Raw genomic sequence first — 22,027 nt, forward strand, 5'->3', positions numbered from 1 at the left:
AACATTCAAAATGTCTTCTTCTCTACCTCGGATATCTCCAGTGCATTTTATCTGCAACCGAGAGGGCTGGCGTGGTGGCCATGTCCTTAACTCATATTGAGGAGGTGCTCGCTTCGAACTTCGACCGGGGCATTTATCCTTCGTGGAATTCCTCGTTCCCTATAGGTTAGTGGGCCATGACCACTTCCTTCGAAATCCCTTCCAGTTCGTCGATCATCCGACGACACATGGCCTCGCTATTAACAACTACAAGCCGGAAGGTCGTGGGTTCAAATCCCGATAAGTTTATTTTTCAATTGACCTAATCCTTCCAGCCGCACTATGGCCCTGGGGCTGGCTCAGCCTCTAACAGAAATGAGTACCAGGAATCTTCCTGATGGTAAAGAGCAGTCTGAGCGTAAAGCTGACAACGTTACCGCCATCTGTGAGCCGATTGTCTAGAAAATGTGGGAGCCTCGACGTCTAACAATCCTGTGGACCTCCACTCCCTGTTACAGGGATAGCTTTACCTTTCACTAACAACGTTGTGAAGTAAGTCACATATCCTCCGGTTCATGCTGTGTAAGGGAATAATAGTTGCTTACTGTGATAATCGTACGAAATATGGACACAATATAAAGCTTTCTGATGTGGACGCTGTAGGCGCGTATTGTTATCAGAATATCCTAAGCGTTTAATGAGTTCTTGATTCCGTAAATGCGAATTTCGCGTTTCGTCAATGCTGTTTAGAGCCGTATAATTTTTTTTTCTGGATAAATCCATTAGTATCGAATGTACAGGTGGCCATGAATGAAATGTGAAAGTCATTGAGCATTCAGCAGAAATGATTGGGAAATTCCTCGACCGAAAACACAGCAGGTCACTTGGCTGAACTGCGTGAGTCCATTAGAGGGTCTTTTTGTGTTACCCGCGAAGTCGGCGGCACAATTGGACATTGTACTGACATGTCCCGCTGTATTGATGTCATGGGCAGCCATGATGTAATGCAACCAAATAACACGTTCATGATGAGAGAGAGAGGGAGAGAGAGGCAGAAAGTATAGCAGAAGAGTAGGTGAAACTGAAAAGTCATGGAGAAATGAGAGACATTTTATTGCGCGGGGGGGGAGGGTTGGAGAGAGAACATAATTTTTAGGAAGATTTGTGTATATACAAAACTGTCCTCTGGCTACCAGCACGGACCGCATGGGAAACAGGAGACGCCCAATAGAATCTAGTACGGCAGTTTCCAAACTTTTTCGGGCCACCACTCCTTTAGTTCTACAAACTCATCCCCCGTTACCCCTGCCCTACCCTATAAAAATCGTTCTTCGGAACAGAGGTTTGCACATCCCTCTAAGGAAGATACGTGTAATAACAACAAAATAAGATACCACATTTAGTAATTACTTCGCTGTTAGTAAATTCTTGACGCAATGAATAGGCTTGATGAAGTGATAAATGTTTCCCAATGTCTGGTCTAAAGTCACTTCATCATAAATGCGAACAACACGCTCCGAGGGGCCACCCCCTGCTACCCCTTGCCTCTTAGCGCCTCTCTAGTTAATCCCATCGCCCCCGACGAGTACAGCCCTCTTTGGGAGCCACTGATCTGGAAAATTTCTAATGATCATCATCATCATCAGTAATCTGTCAAGACGACATGTCCACAGTCTCTTCCAAAACAATTCCTCCATTTAATGCGATCTAGAGCTTTCTCCTTCAAATGACAGTAGCCTCTTCTGTCCCCAAGGTCATCCAGCATCTTCTTACGTCTTCTTCCTCGTCTTCTTGTCACTTCTATCCGCCCCTCTATCTTTCCTTCGATAACTTCTTTTAGAAGGCAGTTTCTGCGTAAAACATGACCAATCCAATTAGCCTTCCGTTTTCTTATTTCGTGTAGGATATTCCTCTGCTCACTGACTCTAATTAACACTTCTTCATTTCTCACATAATCGGTCCAACTGATCTTCTCCATCCTCCTCCAACACCACATTTCAAAACTTTCCAGATGTTTCTGATCTACTGCCCTAAGTGTCCATGTTTCAGCCCCATACAGAGCTATGCTCCAAATGTAGCATTTCACTAGTTTCTTCCTCAAATTTAAGTCCAATTTGCTGCTAAAAAGATTCTTCTTCTTGCTAAATGCAGCTTTTGCCATGGCAATCCTGGATTTAATTTCACACGTACACCTTCCATCATCTGTTAACAAGCTACCCAAATATTTAAAACCTTTCACATTCTCCAGTTGTTTTTGGTCTATCTTTATTGTGACTGGGGTTGGTTGTCTCGAAATTTTCATTACTTTTGTTTTCTCCACATTCATTTCCATGCCATAGTTCTAATGATATAGTGATCTATATCTGGGAGACACGCAGTAGCGTACTTGGTTGAGGCACTGTACTACAAGCCGGAAGGTAGCGGGTTCGAGTCCCGATGAGGTGGATTTCTTCAATTAACCTAATCCTTCCAGCCGCACTATGGTCCTGGGATCGACTCACCCTCTAACAGAAATGAGTACCAGGAATCTTCTTGGGGGTAAAGGGCGGCGGGCGAGTAAGGCTGACAATAACACTGTAACCTATGAGCCGATTTTCTAGGATATGTGGGAGCCTCAACGTCTCACAACCCTATGGGCCTCCACGGCCTGTTACAGGGATAACTTATAACGATCTACATCACTCTTTCGTGACGTTTCACACCGACAATACGCTGTGGTTTATAGTCATATGCGAGAGGTTGAAAGTTTATTTATTTTTCAATGCATATTTTAATAACAAATTTCGCAGAAAATGTTCACAACATTTAAATCTGTAATAACGTACGCCAGGTAGTTCACGTCTTGTCGTCCAAAGCGAGCGAAGTTTCCGTGAAGTCGGAACAGAATAGATGAGGATTTTGGTTGGTGAAATCATATTTACGTTTATTATGTAAATGTAACATCGAAAGGGATCGAACCGGTTCTTCTGGCAGTAACGGTCCAGACCTGTATTCATGAGGTGTCTGGTTCGAATCTCGACCGCAAAACCAGATATCGTGACAGGTTTTTCGTAGTTTTCCTCAGACCCTACACGTAGATGCCTGGATAACACTCCACTTACCTACGACAGTTTCTATCCAGATCCTTTCCAATTCGTCATTTAGTAGTCATCATGGCAGCCGGCGCTACACAGTCTACACCATTCTGTTCGGACACAGTCATAGTAGAAGTAGGCATCTGTACATATGAAGGTCACCACGCCATGGAGACGTATGTGGTGAAGGTATAGCTCCACGTGTTCTTAAACTCAGTAATAGGCGTATGTAAGTAGTGAGCTCCATTCCCCTGCCGCTTTACACCCTGGGAGTTATTAGAGAAATGGAATCGGGAGTTGAGAAGTTGTCAGAGAACAAGATTCAAGAGAATGGGAATACAACGGAGTACAAGAGAGTACAAGAATGAGAACTGAGTCAGTTTTCGGTGGGAGATATCCACGGGAAGTTAGTAGTTGCAAAATAATTAGAAGTGAGACTATGAAGACTTAGTGTGTGATTAGAATATTTAGTCAGAGTGAGACTGTTTTAATTCCGTCGCCAGGATACGACCAGTGAAGACTGAGAATTTTAGTGCGTGTATAACAGTGAACCGTAAATTGTGGTGAACAACGATAGCCCTATATTAATTGTAAGTACGAGTTGATTGTATAAGGTGTTAATAAATCCAATCAACCAATCCAAACCCGGTCTATAGTCACTAATACACGTGACGATATATTATTTAGAAGTATTCGGAAAGGAAGTTACATAATGGCTATGACCGTAAAGGTTAAGTTGTAAAAATAAATCTCTGGAAGTTATTTTCAAGGAACTTGACGCCAAGACGCCAGTCGAAAAGTAACTCTGACTCAGTCTTTGAAGTGTTGAATCAATGGTCAGCCAGGACGCCTCAAAAGCAACTGCAGAAAATGCGCTTTACCTATTTGATGATTATTTTTCCGAAATGGACGCTGCTGCCATCTCTTGATGCATGTTGATAAATATTTGTGTGTTTTTAATTAAAATTATAAACTTCCATGGAAACGTAAAAACAGATGAAAGTGTTTATTTCACGGATTAAAACTGAACGGAAAAGAGCATGTACCATGAAGTTCCATTGCAACATTTTTAATTTTAAAGTATGATTCAATACCCTATTCCTGTCTGTTTGTCAGGATTTCATACGCTTGCCAGGACACAGAAATATAAATATTTGTTGTTTTTTTTTCAAATTGGATATGTAATTGGATTTTCTGAATTACTGATCATGTAATCCTATTTGAAGTACAATAATAGGTGTCAAGTAAATTGTTACATTACCATACAATTTGCTACAGACGGGACAGACATTTTTACTTAGTGGGATAACCGAGACCTCCAATCTTACCCGAATTTTTGTCCATTTTCTGCTGTCTAGACTGAAGTTACCGAAACTGAATATTAATGTCACGTGATTGAGTGAATATAGACGGAGTTTGGATTGGCTGTCGGGTCTACTGAACATTTACACTCTTAACTACAAATAATTACGCCATTCTCGCTCTAAAGATCACTGTAACTACAGCACACATAAAGTCTCCTCAGTCTTCAATAGCCGTTGCTTGGTAGCAGCTTCCAACGGCGGACGTTCCCCTTCCTATGGGTTCCCGAAATGTCCCAGGCCTCAGATACCAGCTTCTCACTTCTCACAACCGCATCTCCCATGTTCTGTCGTTAACGGGAAAATGACTTGTCCACACAGCTGTTCTCTAGCAACGGCTGTTGTACTGTCGCCTGTTTACACAGCTGTTACTTGGCAATGGGCCCGCATATCACATTAATTATATTCCAAGTAATTCCCTTTGATTTCCTGCCATAGTTCAAGTACTTAGGCGTTGGCTGCTCGTCACGGAGCCTCCGGTTCAGTCCCGGCTGACTTCCTGTGAGATCCGTGGTTGACGGAGCTAGAGTTAAGCACTTTCTCTTCCGAGTTTCTCCGATTTCATTCCATCATTACCCCCTGAGTTGTACGATAGCCTTTACCAGGCAGCACATTATCACATTCTCGTCTTTAAGATCGAGGGGGGGGGCTTCATATCTGTCTCAGCGCTTGGATGGTTACAGAGTGAGGAAGTTAGTTAGATTTTCAAAACAGAAATATTTTATTTATGGCTAATTTAATTAAAATTCGAGACACAGAAATTTTGCATCATATCGCAGTTTTATATACTGATATTATATCTCAGCATCCTGTTGCACTCTACACGATAAATGATACAAACTCCGTCCCAAGTGCAAACAATATATATTATATGTCTTTGATCTTGCTCTCTTCTACACTACATGTTTCGGCCTCTATCGGCCATCATCAGATGTATACTCTTAACGTTGCTGCCACACTGAACCCAGTCTAAAATTTAACATTTAAAAACACATTGTTATTTTCTTCGTATTATCAACATCTACCTCGTTGATATGTGTCTGGTATGTAGATTATATTGCACACATCAAATTTTCCTGTAGTAGCATTTTATAGTGCTACTACTCCACTCCCTCACACTTCTTTATGACGTAGTGCTTAAATAATTTACTTACTCATGGAGCTGAGCCCTTCTGGAGAAGCCGCCTTCTACAGCTACTCAAGAACTAGCCAGCAATTTATGGAACCCGAAGGTTCATTACCGTGTTCACAAGAGCCCTCCACTGGTACCTATCCTGAAATTAATTAATTTTATGAAAGATTGCATGTTAAAAACTTCTTGCTCCCTATTTTGTTACCAAAGCAGGCGATTTTTTTCTAAAACGTTTTATTTCGTACATCTTATAAGAAAAGTGAAAATTTGTTGTTCTGTCTTGCTAGCCCTAAGTCTGGCCCGTACCAGCCGCACTGTAGAGGAAAAGGCGCCACTGATTCTCGCTGTAACTTCTCATCTCGCTGTGAGATCTGGCAACTCCTCGTCATATTAAACGATTGCATTGAGTTCCAGAACATTATTACTGCCTGTACACATTTATGTGGATCTGCTCTCTTGAGATTTGTAGCCGGAGAAATATGATTGGTTCTACCCAGTTTTATGGACCGTTTCCTCTTTATAGCAATCATTCTCAGATGAAATGCGACACACATCGAGACAGAATCCACTGAGTTTCGATGCCGTGGACCAGAGTTCAATTTCCGATTAAACCATGCAGAATGCAGGCCGGAAAGGAGCACTGCTTGCTCGGGGTTACCTCTGGTTCCGGGAATCCTGTTTCGTCCTGTTTTGTGAATGTCACCCATTGTAGTTACGGGTCGGGTGTCTTGGAACGGGCGGGTAATTCTATGAGTCGGCATACAATTAAAGGAGGTGTGCTTAAGCGTTATGTTAAACGGTTCTTTCAGAATGTGTTCACTCTGAAATTTCAACACCGCTAACATCAAAGAACGCCATTGGACAGGATCCTGAGCCAATTCCATTTCACTACCTCCCACCTAACTAACTAACTACTCGTAACATTGTGGGCCTTCTTGAGAACCTTTCAGTCGCTCATCTACTCAAGACTTCACCAATATTTTGTGGAACCCGAATTTCCATTACCGTGTTCAAAAGAACCCTCAACTTGTCCCTATCCTAAGCCAGATTAATCCAATTCATACCAACCCATCACATTTCTCTAAGATCCATTATAATTTTATCCACTCATCTATGTCTAGGTCTTCCTAGTGGGCTCTGTCCATCTAGCTCTCCCACAAAATCCCAAATGTATTCTTTACACGATCTGACACAGGTTTTAATGAAATAAGGAAAGTAGAAGAAAGAGAAACGATAAAGATGACAAAGAAGTGAAATGTTAAGAAAATGAAGAAAGCAGTCTTCTGGGATTTGGCACCGTGTATATGTGGTGTTAACCGACGTTTCGGAGGAACGTATCGCCNTTAAGAAAATGATTAGGAAGAGAGATAGAAGAAAATAAAGGAAGGGCAAAACAAAGCGATTGAGTGAGAAGAATGGAAAGAGTGGCAAATAAGGAGAACAATTTAGACAGAGGAAAGAAAGAAAGGGAAGAGGAAACAAGAAGTGAATTTTCACCTTTCATAAGCACAGTGCTCATTCAGATCACTTCCCTTTGCCCTTCACTGTCAGTGTGACTGTCGCACTTGGTAACAGTTTCTTTCCGTACATGTGTCATTATACAGAATGAGTGCCTCTTTCGCCAATTCTGTATGAAGCGATCGTTGACTATCGGAAGTTCTGTCCCCGGAATTGCCCTGGGAGGAGCGAGGAAAATCACGAAAAACCTCAGTCAAGAGAGCTGATGTCGCGGTCCACAGTCAAACCGAGCGCATCCTAAATATGAGTCCAGCCCCTGCACTAACACGTTCGGTGTGAGGAATACCGACCCCCTATATGCACAAGATCCATGCTAAAACAAATGTTCTTTTCGTTACAGTCTTCGGTAAACATTCATAGTGTCTAACGTTTCCTTGCCTACTTTCCCAGAAATATTTCACGTATCCAGTACAACTCAGCAGGGCACGCGGTAGAGTAGTTGGTTGAGGCACAATGTTCCAAGCCGGAAGGTCGCGGGTTCAAGTCCGGATGAGGTCATTGGATTTTTTTCAGTTGACTTAATCCTTCCAGCCGCACTATGGCCCTGGGGTCGACTCAGCCTCTAACAGAAATGAGTACCAGGTATTAATTAAATAATTTTCCTGGGAAGTAAAGCGCGGCCGGCGCGTAAGGCTGACCACCTTACCGCCATCTTTGAGCCGATTGTCTAGATTATGTGGGACCCTCAACGTCTCACAACACTATGGATTTTCACAGCCTGTTACAGGGATAGCTTTACATTTTTACTTAGTAAAACTCAGAGGACCGCGCCATAGCTCAAGCGGTTACTCGCTGGCTTCCAGCCGCGGCGGCCCGGGTTCGATTCCGGGTCTGGTCAAGTGGGATTTGTGGTGGACAAAGTGGCGCTGGGGCAGGTTTTCTCCGAGTACTTCGGTTTCCCCAGCCAATCTTCATTCCACCAATTGCTCCACAATCACCCTCACCTATCATCTGGGGTTGGTACAATAGGCCAGAAGTGGCCGCAGTACAAGGGACTTAGTCCCACCCCACTAGCAATAAAAGAAAAATAGTACAACTCAGCATCCAGGCCTGTTCGCCCAAGCGCACCTGAAATGTTAATTCTGTTTCTCTCACTGCGCAGGACGCCCCACCATAGTGAGGACCAATATGCTGATACGAAGCATGGGACCCATATCAGAGTTGGACATGGTGAGTAGAGGGACGTCCAACGGAAGCACGCCCGAGGGTGATTATCGTGAAATCACTACTCATTCTAATCCCCAGAACAGAAAGAAAAGTTTTTGGAAAAACTAATAACCTACTTTCCATTCATATGACACGGAATGCATAGAAGAGGGAAAAATTATGGGAGATACACACACAGACAGGCAGACAGCAAGGTGATGTCATAAGCCTCCTTTTATTTTCTCTTATTTGCTTACTTAATCTGTTCCTCTTATACCTTACGGTGTCGAGGGTTTTTTTTTTTTTCATTTTAATCATTTACAGACGGTAGGACTCTTTGGATGAGTGACCAGCTCGTCGCAAGGCCTCTACCTAAACACAGGACAAAACAACAACACAGAATAAACACATAACACGTACCAAAATCATGCCTTGTGTGGGATTCGAACCCACGATCCCGGCTTCCGAGCAGGCGAAGACAGTACATGCCTTCGACCGCTCGGCTACCATGACCATCTCTTACTTTTTTTCAAAATAGGAAAATTGCTTTAAAAGGGCTTCTCTGGTGACCCATGCTTAGTAGGATGGGGCTGATAGCGAGTCCCTTGGTACTCAGACCGTGAGTGACTCGTACCAACAACCAGTTGCTAGAATGAGAACTGGCAGAGAATACCGAAGTACTGGGTAAAAATCTGCCCCAGTTCCACTTTGTCCACCACAGATGCTACATGAACTGACCTGGAACTGAAAGCAGGACCGCCCCGATGAATCACAAAGTAATCCTAATATGTGATATTGATCTGTGTGTGTATGTGTACAGGACTATTCCATGGATTGCTACTTCCGACAGTACTGGCGAGACTCAAGGCTCAGTTTTCTGGGTCCGATCAAGAATCTGAGTCTCAGCATCAAGATGCTGGAGAGAATATGGCGTCCTGATACGTATTTCTACAACGGCAAGAATTCTTACGTCCATACCATCACGGTGCCCAACAAACTACTGAGGATCACACAGGAGGGCGACATCCTGTATTCCATGCGGTTAGTAACCGTGCCAGTGCGCAGTGTAATGGCGCAAAGGTCATGTACAAGTAGAAATAGTTTTTTTGGGTAAATTTGGAATAATAGTATCTAGACTGTAAGATTAAGAAACAGAAATGATGAAACGTACCAGGAAGCTTGGGTTTACAAAGAAGTGTAACAGGCAATACCTGAGTAATCAGAATGTTAGCGCGACAGCGTAATAACGCTGACATTGAGGAAGAAGCTATATGAAGTAGGTCATAAACACTATGGCAGGAGGAAAACGCTGAGTCGGAGAAGGCGGTAGACCCGAAAGAGTCAACCCCTTCTCGATAGACAGCCAATGAGTGGGCCACACCGACCCACAATCACGTCAGAATGGGAGGGCCAATAAGACCCAGGAACACAAATAATCAGCAAAAAGAGGATACATAAATCCTAGAGGAATCAATCAAAAAACCTTTTGACTTTTGACTTTTTAATATTATTAAGTAACTTAGAGTTCAGCCGGAGGCTATCGCTGAGAGAGCGATGGCAATGAGTGGGCGTTGGTTGGTGATGGCGAGCGTCTATTTCCTCAGCTCAAGTAAGTGACCTAACTACATATAGCCGTGAACAATAAGTGTGATAAATTTTAAAGTGTAAACCCCAGAGAAAGATAGTGCTAATTAGATGGACTAGGTTCATTAAGAGATACAGAGGCGTAGAATGCCCGACAGCAGGGGGACAGGAGATAGGACTAATGAGGTGCTGCAGGGTCATCTTCAAATGTAATACGAACCGACAAACGTCGGCAAAGTGTGTATATAGTATGTATATAGCGACATAGGGAAATAGAATAGGATAGGAATGTGTGTGAGTTTAATTCAACCTAGCATTTCCTTAAGTGTTACCTCTTCCCTGCCGACTCCAGGACCTCCCAAAGCTTCGGCGAATTGCGAGTTAAGCCAGGACCAGTGACGTAAGCAATGATAAGTTTATTAGAGTTCTTGATATACAAGATGGTGGCAGCATAACAATGGTGTAGCGGCGGCATAACAATGGAGACAGCGGTGAGATAACCAATCCACCCCTGTCGTAAGGGCGTAAGGGCATAACAGTAGTGGAAGCGGTGGGGATACCTCCACGCCCCACCACCACGCTGTAACACGCAGCTTCTGGTAGCTTCGGTATGATTCCCATGGGAAGTATGTGCTTACATAAGTACATGTTTTGGAGGAACCTGCTTGGGCGACAGCGTCCAGACCGGCTCTGGGACCCAATCAGACTCATATCCGTCGGGTACCGGAAGCTCTTTCCCCCTGGGAGAGCAGCCGGTACGTGAAGCCGACAACTCACCTCCATACAGTACCGAGGTCAAGAATGGTGGAACTATACCTCCGGTCCCTAGTGCGTCTTCATCGCTTCGTGCTTAATTATTATTATTATTATTATTGGATGGGGTGGGTTTCCCCATGCACCGCGACCAGTTGTTGATCCATTGTACGTCCCCCTTTGATATTCTGCCAGTCCCCACACCCTGGCGGTACTGGTGCTTGCTATCAGCCCCGTTGAGCCAACGAGGTCGGCCCTCGGTACCTTGATGCTTCCCCCATCTACCAGAGGCACTGGAAACTACTTGGGCGGGAAACTTGCCTAATTTTGCTCAGAGGTCTCCTAGAGTCATGAGGATCTTTTACGTGCCGTAAATCTACGACACAGGACCCACGGCTCAAAGTCCCTCCCGGAGGACTTGTTCCCTGAATTTTTCCGCCCTTAAAATTTCCACGACCTCCGCCGGGTTTGAACCCGCGTACCTTAAGGCATGAGGTGGGAACGTTACGGGGGCCGCTTTTCGTGCTTAATTAAGTACAGGGATAATTTTAACTTTTTCTTTTGGAGTAACCTGCTGGCTCCAGGTTCAGGGTAGAAGAGTCTAAGATGGATTCATCAAATTCCGCCGAAACACCAATGAATGTCTGCCAGACTGCACGGCATCACATCCCAGAAGACAGCAATTTCTCGCTGTTTATCATTCTTCATTTTCTCTTATCTTTCAATTGTCTTTTTTATTATTTCTTTTATTATTTATTTTTTAAATATTTCTCGTATTTTTTTTTTCCTTTTTATATAATTTTCGTTTTTTCCCCTATTATTCTGATATTTGTTTATTCATTTCTATTACCTTCTACTTTATATGGATCTCAGCTCGACTCCAGCTTCCTTCAGAAGCTGTCAGTCGCTCAGTTAGTCAAGAAATGACCCACCTTTTATGGAAACTGATGGTTCATTGCCGTGTTCACAAGAGCCCAGCACTGATCCCTATTCTGAACCAGATGAATCCAGTCCACAACCTCACACACTATTTCTGTTAAAATCCGTTTTAATAGTATACTACCATCTACGCTTAGGTCTCCAAAGTAGTTCTCCTCCCTTCAGGTTTCCGAACCAGAACTCTGCATGAAGCTGTTATCTCTTTCATGTTTTGCCCTTACTCTTGTTCTATTCGCCGTAATAACTTTTGGCAGCGAATAAAAATTATGAAGCTGCTTATTACTTAATTTTCTCCATCCTCCTGTCACTTATTCCTTAGGAGCAAATATTCCCCTCAGCGCTCTTCTCAAACACCCCTGTTCCATTCATGTTGATTCTGCTCCTCGAGCGTTATACCGTGCCAATATGGGCAGTTTCCGACGTTTCGGACGTACGTTTTGGATCCTTCTTTAGGGCCGAAAAGAGTAGGGTTGGTGAGTGCTCGTGTATATATAGTTGCTGACTCCAGAGGGCACCATGACTCAGTCAGAGTCAAGAGACAGAAAAATGTGGTCATGAGTTCTGCGGGGCTCGGAAACAAGAATGACTGTGCAGGCGAGGACCATCAGCAATTTAAGCGAAACCGAAACTGGTCCGTCGAAGGAAGGGGAGGGGCTGATGCCCGGGCCAGGGAAAGTTATCAAGCGGTCCACCATACTGACTTCGACTTTCACGATAGAGATAGCAGGTACTTCCGAAACGTCGGCAATACTATCCACGGTGCAAAGACCCAAGAACAGAATCTGTGACACCAAATCACCGTGAAAGGCTAAAATCAGTAAAATCAGTTGTGTCCCTTTCAAAAACCACGTTTAATGCTGATACGAAAGCAAAACTTCTGTACCGGAATGCTGATTTGTAGATATACGCGTTTCGTTGTTGTTGACACTAATTTATGTTGTTTTTGCTCTTGTTTCAGATTGACAATAAAGGCGAAATGCCCGATGGAATTGAGAAACTTTCCAATGGACAGACAGTCGTGCCCGCTGATTCTTGGCAGCTGTATGTACACAATCTACATCCTAGGTCATAATTTAGAGATTAAATAGTGTAGCATGGCATAAACATTGTGGCGGTTATGTAAGGTCTACCCTTATGCTAATCTGTGTGGAATTGGAGATGGTTCGACAATTCATACAAGGGCCTGCAATAAAAATTTGATCTAAATAAGTCCCCAAAATACTCCATTTATCATATTACAGAAAATAAAAAATATTCCTTCCTTTATTTGTTTGGAATACCCGAAGACTTGCAGAAGAAGTGCAGTGTACATAAGCGCGTGTTTCGTTTTCCCCTTAAAATGTTTGTTCCAGACATTTTTGCGGCGATAAATATTTAACGATTTAAGATCGAGAGGCACTCGCACGAATACAAATGGGTTCACGTAAAAGTCCGTTATTTTTGTCTGATTTTAATCAAAATTTAAACATGTCTGACAGTTTTTAATAAAACTCATCGATATTAAGTTCCATGAGAATCCCCGTCAGCTGTTCTTGAGTTGTTTACGTACAGACGGACAGACAGTTGTAGCGAAATTGACAGGCGTTATTTCCTGCTTTTCTCATAGACACTGCCGCCATCAAAGTAAATCCCGTGTGCATAATTAAACATGACACCCATGAAGACGGGTGTGACAGTGAAAGTGTAGCCTCAGATATTAACCATGGCACTAGCTGGAGATGACTAGTCAGATTCATTCCCCGGCCGCTTTATCCCTGGCGAAATCTCCTTCAGCACTCATTTCATAGGATACACGATGGGTTTCAAAGCTGATCTGGACGCTGTAGCGAAAATTAAAATCCCTATTTCCGTCAGAAACTGACGCCCGGTTGTCCAGCCTTCAGCCAGTCTTGTCTGTCTGTCTATCTGTGGTTTATTTCACGACACCGTCAGTATCTGGACTGTACAACGTTGAATAGTAGGATGACTGACGAACGATGAATTGGAATGGATTTAGAAGGAAGCAAGTCATGGTATAATGAGAGCACTATACCTGCATCTCCGTGGAGGGACTGAGAAAAAACAGAGAAATGTCAGGATAACCGATTTCCCGGACGAGTTTCGAAGCAGTTAGTTCCCGAATGCAAGTCTAGATTCCGAGACCTGTAGTCCGCAAGCGAACTATACCGAACGGCGAAGTTATTATCAACTTTAGAGGATAGAGGATGTCGCGCAAATGATCCCCACGGCCGTTAATCTCGGTTTTCTAGACCGTACCCTCTATTTACTTGAAATACCTCCCCAATTATCCTCATAAGGCTGAGTGGACCCCGTTCCAGATCCACTACTTCTCAGAAAATCTGGTAGCGCCAGGAATCGAACCCTGCACCTCGCGATCTGTAGCCAGGAACTCTGACCACTAGACCACAGAGGCAGTCATGCAAGTCTAGAGGGTTACCGATAGGTCGAGCTGCTCGGTACATAGTCAGTCACTACATTCACTTAGCTGCCTCGTCTCATTTTGGCTTAATTAGTAACCGTTAAGTTTCAGCGCTTCCAGACGAATGTAAATATTGGCTACGTCTTTCAGATGCATACACTACGCAGCATCTGGTGTACCAGTGGCAGTCTGGAAGCAGTGTGGATTTCGTAAAGGGAATGGCCCTGTCACAGTTCGATCTCATAAGCTTTCTTCAAAGGAATCTGACCTTCAGAAGGAGAGATGGTAAGATTCTTGTTCGGATATCAGAGCAGTGGACAAATTCTAGCAACATTTACGTTTCATACAGTTGAACGTCTCTGTTCATTTCTTTCTTCCCACAGACATCCCCTTTCCAATTTCTTGTCAAATCTCCGCTCCCTGCCTGGATGAACCACCTTCTTTTTTACCCCCTCATAGGTCTCCATCTATGGGCACCAATCAGGATTTTTCCAAAGGGGGAAGGGGGCAGCTAGAAAAGTTGCTAACAAACTTGTGTTTAAACCGTTCAGATTGCCGTGCAGCTGTTGATCACTATATTGTAATTTTATTTTTTTTTTTATTTGGTATACTATCTCATTTTTCTCACTTTTTATTTCTTTTTGCAAAAATACAGGGAGAGACACATGGCTTTGGCCCTCAAATTTTGTCCTGGCCTTTTTGGTATCCTTTTTTCCATATTTTTTACCATGCATTCCAGAAGTAAATTGGCATGCAGTCTATATTTCAGGTAACTCCATATATCCTAGTTCTTAAGAAGCTTATAGTCTCCAAAACGGTTAACCAAGTCCCAAAATTTTATGCAACCTGAAAGTTCACTGCTGTGTTCACAAGAACACATTTCTAGACTATGTCCTGAGACAGATGAATCCAGCCCACATCCTCATACATGTTTCTTTAATATCAATTGCAGTATTATCCTTTCATCTACGTCAGTCTCCCAAATATTTTCTCCTCATGTTACATTTTCTGACTAAAATTTTGTGTGCATTTCTCATCCCTTCCATGTGTATGCTCCATATCTTGCCCAACTCACCCTTCTTGATTTTAAGACCCTAAACTATGAACGCTCTGCTTTATGTATTTTCCCCATCCTCCTGTTACTTCCCCACAGCGGTGATTATGAACGGTAGGATGTTCTGGACTGTAACGCTGTGTAGTTCACAAGGATTATCACTTAAATTTTCATGGTCAAAGAGTAGGTCATTCAAGCAGAACTCTGCTTTAAAGATGGAGGCAGTACTTATACAAAACTACATGGCATTACACTTCACAAGGTAGCACTCTTCTCTGTGTTCTATTAGAATGAGAAATCAAGTTCCACACCCATCCATATAACACAGCAGATGCATTTCTGTGTCTGTGTAGGTGAGTTCTCTGTTCTGCAAGTGAACTTCAATCTCCAGCGACACACTGGCTACTTCCTTATCCAAGTGTACGTGCCTTGCATCCTCATAGTGGTGCTGTCATGGGTGTCCTTCTGGATACATCGAGAGGCTACAAGCGACAGAGTTGGCCTTGGTAAATGCACACACTGTGCAGTTCCTGGTCATACCGGATTGTGAATGTGACTTGAGTGAGAGGAAACAGAATTTGGTGTAGACTGTCAGGACAAACAGGAAAGAAATATGGGGATAATATTGAGATAGAGCTCGACAGAAAGAAGTTGTGAAGATATGAAATGGATTGAATTACCATTACTGGCATCATTGAATCTTCAGTTAATATTATGAGAGGGCCCATCAGTTAATTATTTTGTTGTCATATAAATAACTATAATACTATCAAATGCAACTAAATCACAAGTTACATTTGACAGTATCAAAACTATTCATGTGAAATGGAATTGTAAGATGCTTTCTTATTTAGTTTTTTGGTCAACAAATTGGTCAGTCAGTTGCTTGGTTCTGCTAGTTTGCAGGTAATTCATTTGTTCCTTTGGCCAGCCAGCTGTCTGGTTGGTCAGTTTAGTTGGTTTGTACAATTGTTTGTTTGTTTGTTTGTTTGTTTGTTATTTGTTTGTTTCTTGTTTGTTATTTTGTCCAGAAAGCTGGTTGCTTGGTTAGTCACGTGGATTTCTAAACAATCTGTGACAGACATTAATGTGAGCAGAATGGCTAGATGACTAAAGGGCAAAATATGAAAGTGTAAGAGAGGGGGAAGCATAACAGCTTGAGGAGATGTGGAAGGAGTTAATCCTAGGAACTTCTTTCCATTGCCTCGCAATGACCTGTTTCCCCCATATCATGCGTTTCTTCATCTGTTTCTGAGCAAAATAATATATTAATAAATTAATCTGAACATAGTATTACACTTTGTGAAGCTGCGAGCCTCTGTTATGTTGCAACAGATGGCAACATTCTTCACACAAGTGTCCCAACATGAAAAAAGGAAATTTAGTGTTTCCTTATTTTTGTCTGTAGGTATTACAACTGTACTGACACTGTCAACAATCAGCCTAGATAGTAGGATAGATCTGCCTAAAGTTCGCTATGCCACAGCCCTGGACTGGTTCCTGCTAATGAGCTTCTTCTACTGCATTGCCACTCTTCTTGAGTTTGCAGGTGTTCATTATTTCACAAAGGCAAGTCCCTATATGTCTGTTCTGTACAGGTGCAAAACTTGGTCTCTCACCCTAAGGGAAGAATACGTACCAAGGATGTTTGAGAAAAAATATTTAGACATACTTGGGAGGAAGTAACAAGAAAATGGAGAAAACTACATAGTGGGGAACTTCATAATTTGTATTCTTCACTTAATATTATTGAAGTGATTAAATCTTAGGTGTGATGGTCTTAGCATACAGCATGAATTGAAGTGATGAGAAATGCATACAATGTTTTATTCATAAAAGTCTGAAGGGAAGAGGGAGTCAAGATAGCTCAGTCAGTATAACAATGGACTGGATGGCCTGGGTTCGATTCCCGGCAGTGCAATATTTTTTCTCTTCTCCGCAGCATCTAGACCAGCTCTGAGGCCTACCCAGCCCCTTATTCAATGGGTACTAGGGGCTCTTTTCCTGGGGATAAAGTGAAAGGGGTGTGAAGATGACCACTCACCTCCATCTAGTGCAGAGGTCAAGAATGATGGAGCTATACCACCACTCCACCATATGCCTTCATGACATAGTACTTAATTAATTAAGTACAGGCGTAACTTTACCTTTATCTGAAAGGAAGAGACCACTGGACACCCTAGGCATAGAACAGTTGATAATATTTTAAAGAACTACAGTGTGAAGTTGTGGATGGGATTCATTTGGTTCAGAGACTGAAGAGCTGTGTTCAAAACTTTACTTCAATAGGTTGGCAGTGGGGAGATTCCTGTTGATGAAGAGGAATGGGAGGATGCGGAGGATGCGGCAGAGGAGTTACTGGGCTGCATAACGACTGACATACCAGACACCAGCAGAAGCCCATCGCTACGATCAGGACACAGGAGAAGCTCACTCATCTGTCCCATTTACAATGTAGGCAGTTCTTATTAATATAGTAACATCAGTGAGACCTGTTCATATATGGTAGTAGTATTTCTCAACCAGCGATTCATGCGCTGCTGCTTATCTAGTACTTATTTTAATCTAGTTATATATATTTACAATTGGTAAAATTAAACTTGGCTTTAGATGTATGTGGGTGGTTCGTTCCCACCTCATGACTCAAGGTACGTGGGTTCAAACCCGGTGGAGGTCGTGGAATTTTTAAGGGCGGAAATTTCAGGGAACAAGTCCTCCGGGAGCGACTTTAAGCCGTGGGTCCCGTGTCGTAGATTTACGGCACGTAAAAGATCCTCATGTCTCTAGGAGACCTCTGAGCAAAATTAGGTAAAAAGTTTCCCGCCCAAGTACGAGTAGTTTCCAATGTCTCCAGTAGATGGGGAAATATCGGGTACCGCTGCCAGCCTTGCTGGCTGAACAGAGCTGATAGCGAGCACCAGTACCGGCAGGGTATGGCGACTGGTAGAATATCAAAGGGGGACGTACAATAGACTATTAGTCGCTGTGCATGGGGAAACCCACCCCCTCCAATAATAATAATAATAATAATAATAATAATAATAATAATAATGTGGGTGGTTGCGTTCATTATCCAGCCAGTGTGCTCCCAGAAAATGAGGCCCCTCTATCAATGGGCTAGGAGGCTGTGCTCACACCAGAGCCAGTCTGAACATGGCGGCCTGCCTCTGCATGAATGAAAAAGCAAGTCATCCAGCCCATGGACCATTATCACAGTGACAGATCTGTTCTTCTCTCTCTCACACATAGACACATATATAGGTACATATTCCTCCAGCTAAATGGGCATGCCATTAGCTGAGGCAGTGTTTTGATGGCTCCTCAAGCTGGAGGCCCAGGTTCAATCCCAGGATAGCTCATGTGAGATTTGCCATGGACGAAGTGGCACTAGAACAGTACTTAGATTTTCCTCTGCTAATCTTCATTCCACCCATGTTCTGTACTCTCACAGAGTATGACCCATTTGTGGTGACAATACAAAGGAACTCAAGACTCATCCCACTCCAAAGAAAAATAAATAATATTTATTCAGCCATATACATATCTAGTTGCCTACTCTGTATAAATATCTGTGCTCACAGACAATAAGCATGATAGTTCAGACAGGAAATACAGTTATTTCAGGCTTGAAGTGTTGAAAGTTGAACAAACTGTGTATACAACAGGATCCATTGAACTATGGAATCTCAACATCATGCCAGCAGCAGCAAGCCGCACACCACCACATCACGTGCGTGACACGCCACACCCAGACTGAACATCGTGTGCCCAAGTGGCAACAGCTGCTATATTGTCTAGCAGGAGATGATGCTTATCGCCGCCAACGACAGCGCGAGGCCGCCCATGCTGCAGCTGTGACAGGATCAAGAGGTACTGGGGATGGAGGACTCATTTCCAGACATGTGAACAGTGTGTCCTACATAGACAAGGCAGCACGAATCCTGTTCCCTGCTTCATTTGGTCTGCTGAATCTATTCTACTGGGTGGCTTATTACACATATCAGGAAGAATTTGGTTGGAGAGACCCTCCCATTACACCCTTCAGTCATTAAACTGCAAATAAAACTGTGTTGTACATCCAAAATACACGTATCTTTGAGGGTATGTCACACTTTGAATAGGCATCCTTATGGAACAAAGTTCACACATGTTCAATGAGATTTCTGGTATAGCAATCTTGGTTCCAAATATATGTTAAAAATTAAATCTGGTAACTTTCTAGTGACATAATGATCTACACTGCTATCTATTGTTAATGCACCTTCAAAGATTTTTTAGACACAGTATAGTTTGATAGATGGATACCAGCATTTCTGAAGATCTTCCCATCTTCAGGTTCCTCTGAAACACTGGTAACCACCTACCAGACATCCCAAAAGACTCACCACTATCAGAAAATAAAATCTCTATCAAGTACGAAATTTGCTTTCAAATTGAAACCTCTTCAGTTAACTTTAATACCATTCACTGTAGCCATTTATGAATCCTAAATGTTCTGTTTGTTTTAGACATATAATTCATAGATAACTCGCTCAAAACGAAGACAGCACACACACACATACCCAGCAGGCCCAGCAGTATAACACACGCAGTCACAGGAGCAAGACACAACACAGAGCACAATACACACATGATAGTGAAAGAGTGCTCCAACAGAAGAGGATAGGTGTGACTCGCGTAGTGAGATACAACGTAGGGATGAAAAAATCCTGAACAATTTTAATATTTTTAACATTTAACATTTATCAATATATATGATAAATATATATTTTAGTTATTTTAATATGAAGACGACAAGGCATGCAATGAACTAGTTTAGCGTAAATCGAATAAGCACCTGAAGATGGCACTTTTGTGCCGAAACATGTAGTGCGAGTGAGAGGAGGAGATAGATGAGTGTATGCACTGGAAGACGGTTGAAATAAATCATGGACTTAAATCAGTGCAACAGGACGCTAAAATATAACATTATATAATTTTATTACTCTTTAGTCCTGACTATAGAAATCTCTCTATGTATAAAAAACAATGAGTCAGTAACTATGACATTTCAGGTTACCATAGCAATGAATTATCAAATGTTAACATGCTGCATGAATGTAAGTTATGCAGTAGATCATGAATGAGTAAGGAGTCTTTTGTTTCCAATAATGAATGGCGTTTTCTGGAGTCAGACAGCATATAAAAAACAACATTCCTCTATTAATATTTTCAGTTTACCGTTGATTTAAACTCTGTTTGGATATGCCTCCTGCTAGTTTCAAGCATACTAAACAACAAATTAATACAATTGCTTCTGGTGTATATATATGCCTCATGTCACCAGTCACCTCGATAGCAGAACCTACTAGAAAATACAGCAGGAATATATTATATATGGCTTCAAACTCCACTGTGAAATGTATCTTTGTAGGAAGCTTATGTAATATTAGGAGGTCCACACTTACTTTAATATTCTCACCAAGATGGTTAAGAATCTCTTCACCAACACAGTCAACATCATTATGTCCTGCCAATAGAATTGCTTTACTAACACTACATAAGGAATCAACTTCAGATCTGTTATTTCCTGGTATTTCCTTAATTTGTGATGCAATGCCTAGAAGATTCTTCTTACAGCAATGATGTTATAGCCAAACATGCATGAATCACATAGCCCTTTATTATAACAAACCTGTGAACCATACTATTCCTTCTAACAGTGAATCACTTTTTCTAGAATCAGACATGTTCCCTGTCTTCTTATTTTAAGTTTACCATTGGCTTCAACGGGCCATTCTCCAAATAAACTTAACGAAGTTTGTATGAAATTATGTTAATGCAAAATGTAAGTTGAAATCATACAAGATGGAGGATGCGTGTATTTAAGTTACAATACATTCAAATTCTTAGCAAACATGACACCTAGAACAGTTTAACAAACAGCACACAATGTACAAATAAATAGGAAAATGCCAATTAGACCAAATTTATTATATGTCAGTTTATTAACAGTAACACTAACTAAAATCTGTGGTAGTAGATTTTGAAAGTTCAACAGTAATGTCAAAGCCTGGAAGCTTAACACCATTAATATCAAAGCCTGAAACACCATTAACACCGAAACCCACACTGCACAATACCCTGAACTACTCCCGGATCACCTCCCAGCCTAACAATATGCTTCCCTAAGATGCATCTTAACATCATTCCCATATATCCTCCTCAGTTTTCCAAGAGGTTTCCTCACCAAAATTCTATATGCATTCTACTTCTCTCCCACATATGCAGTTCATCACAGCTTCCTCCACCCAAGATATAACTGCCTTTCTTGTCAATGGCATAATATATAACAGCTAAAACTTGAAACAGGGAATAAAACTCAAATATAAGATATTAAAGTATAATCATTATTACAAAGAGGACTACAAATGAGGATCTGAATTGCATCCAAGTATTCTACTGCCATATGTGCTGATCACTGAGTAGGTGTGGATGCCGTACATATTTGCAAGAATACAGAGTAAATTTCATAATATTGTTGGGTGTTCTCTATTAGATATGAAGTAGGAAACAGGAAATAGACAAGCTACATTTTTATACACATATATTAGAGTAGTTAGGTGAATATGTGTCAATGTTACTTCAAATAAATCAGCATCCTTGAAGTAAATTACACAATAATTATTTGCAGTTACATAACAACACCTGAAATTATGTATGCTCCTTGCTCAGTGTGCTCAAGGGTAACCACAGTCAACAATACAATGCACAATAAATTTATCTTCAACTGAACTGACCTACATATTTCCCCGTTAATATCATCTTGCTTCATAGTAAATGTTTTAATTTCCCAAATCAGTGCTTTATATTGAAAAGGGTTGTATCATACTTAAAAAGAGCAATATTCAAGCTATCCTTGGTTTTCCTTTTAATTATGAACCAAAGAGATATTAGAACACACATACATGTGTGTGTGTGTATATATGTATATATATATAGCACTGTAAATGTACTACTGTATACATGTATTTTATTCATTCGTTTATGTAGAAATATCCAATTTATAACGGCATTTTAAATGTTTCC

The 22,027-nt window shown here is 41.9% G+C and overlaps 1 protein-coding gene across 3 annotated transcripts in view; it reads left to right on the forward strand.

Moving 5' to 3' along the window:
• The window catches only part of LOC111861377 (gamma-aminobutyric acid receptor alpha-like), a 44,326-nt gene extending 24,776 nt beyond the window's left edge, over positions 1-19,550 (forward strand). For 2 of the 3 annotated variants that reach the window (XM_023845893.2, XM_023845894.2), the window contains exons 3-10: positions 8,167-8,234; positions 9,031-9,251; positions 12,445-12,527; positions 14,056-14,190; positions 15,313-15,465; positions 16,368-16,528; positions 17,249-17,413; positions 18,625-19,550. In XM_023845893.2, the coding sequence (XP_023701661.1) occupies positions 8,167-8,234; positions 9,031-9,251; positions 12,445-12,527; positions 14,056-14,190; positions 15,313-15,465; positions 16,368-16,528; positions 17,249-17,413; positions 18,625-19,011 (1,373 nt within the window). In that variant the 3' untranslated portion in view covers positions 19,012-19,550. The remainder of the gene's footprint in view (positions 1-8,166; positions 8,235-9,030; positions 9,252-12,444; positions 12,528-14,055; positions 14,191-15,312; positions 15,466-16,367; positions 16,529-17,248; positions 17,414-18,624) is intronic. The other variant, XM_023845895.2, reaches the window with a different exon arrangement.
• Positions 19,551-22,027: the final 2,477 nt, after the last annotated feature.

This window comes from Cryptotermes secundus, unplaced genomic scaffold (genome assembly GCF_002891405.2).
Source record: "Cryptotermes secundus unplaced genomic scaffold, Csec_1.0 scaffold289, whole genome shotgun sequence".
Classification (NCBI taxonomy): domain Eukaryota; kingdom Metazoa; phylum Arthropoda; class Insecta; order Blattodea; family Kalotermitidae; genus Cryptotermes; species Cryptotermes secundus.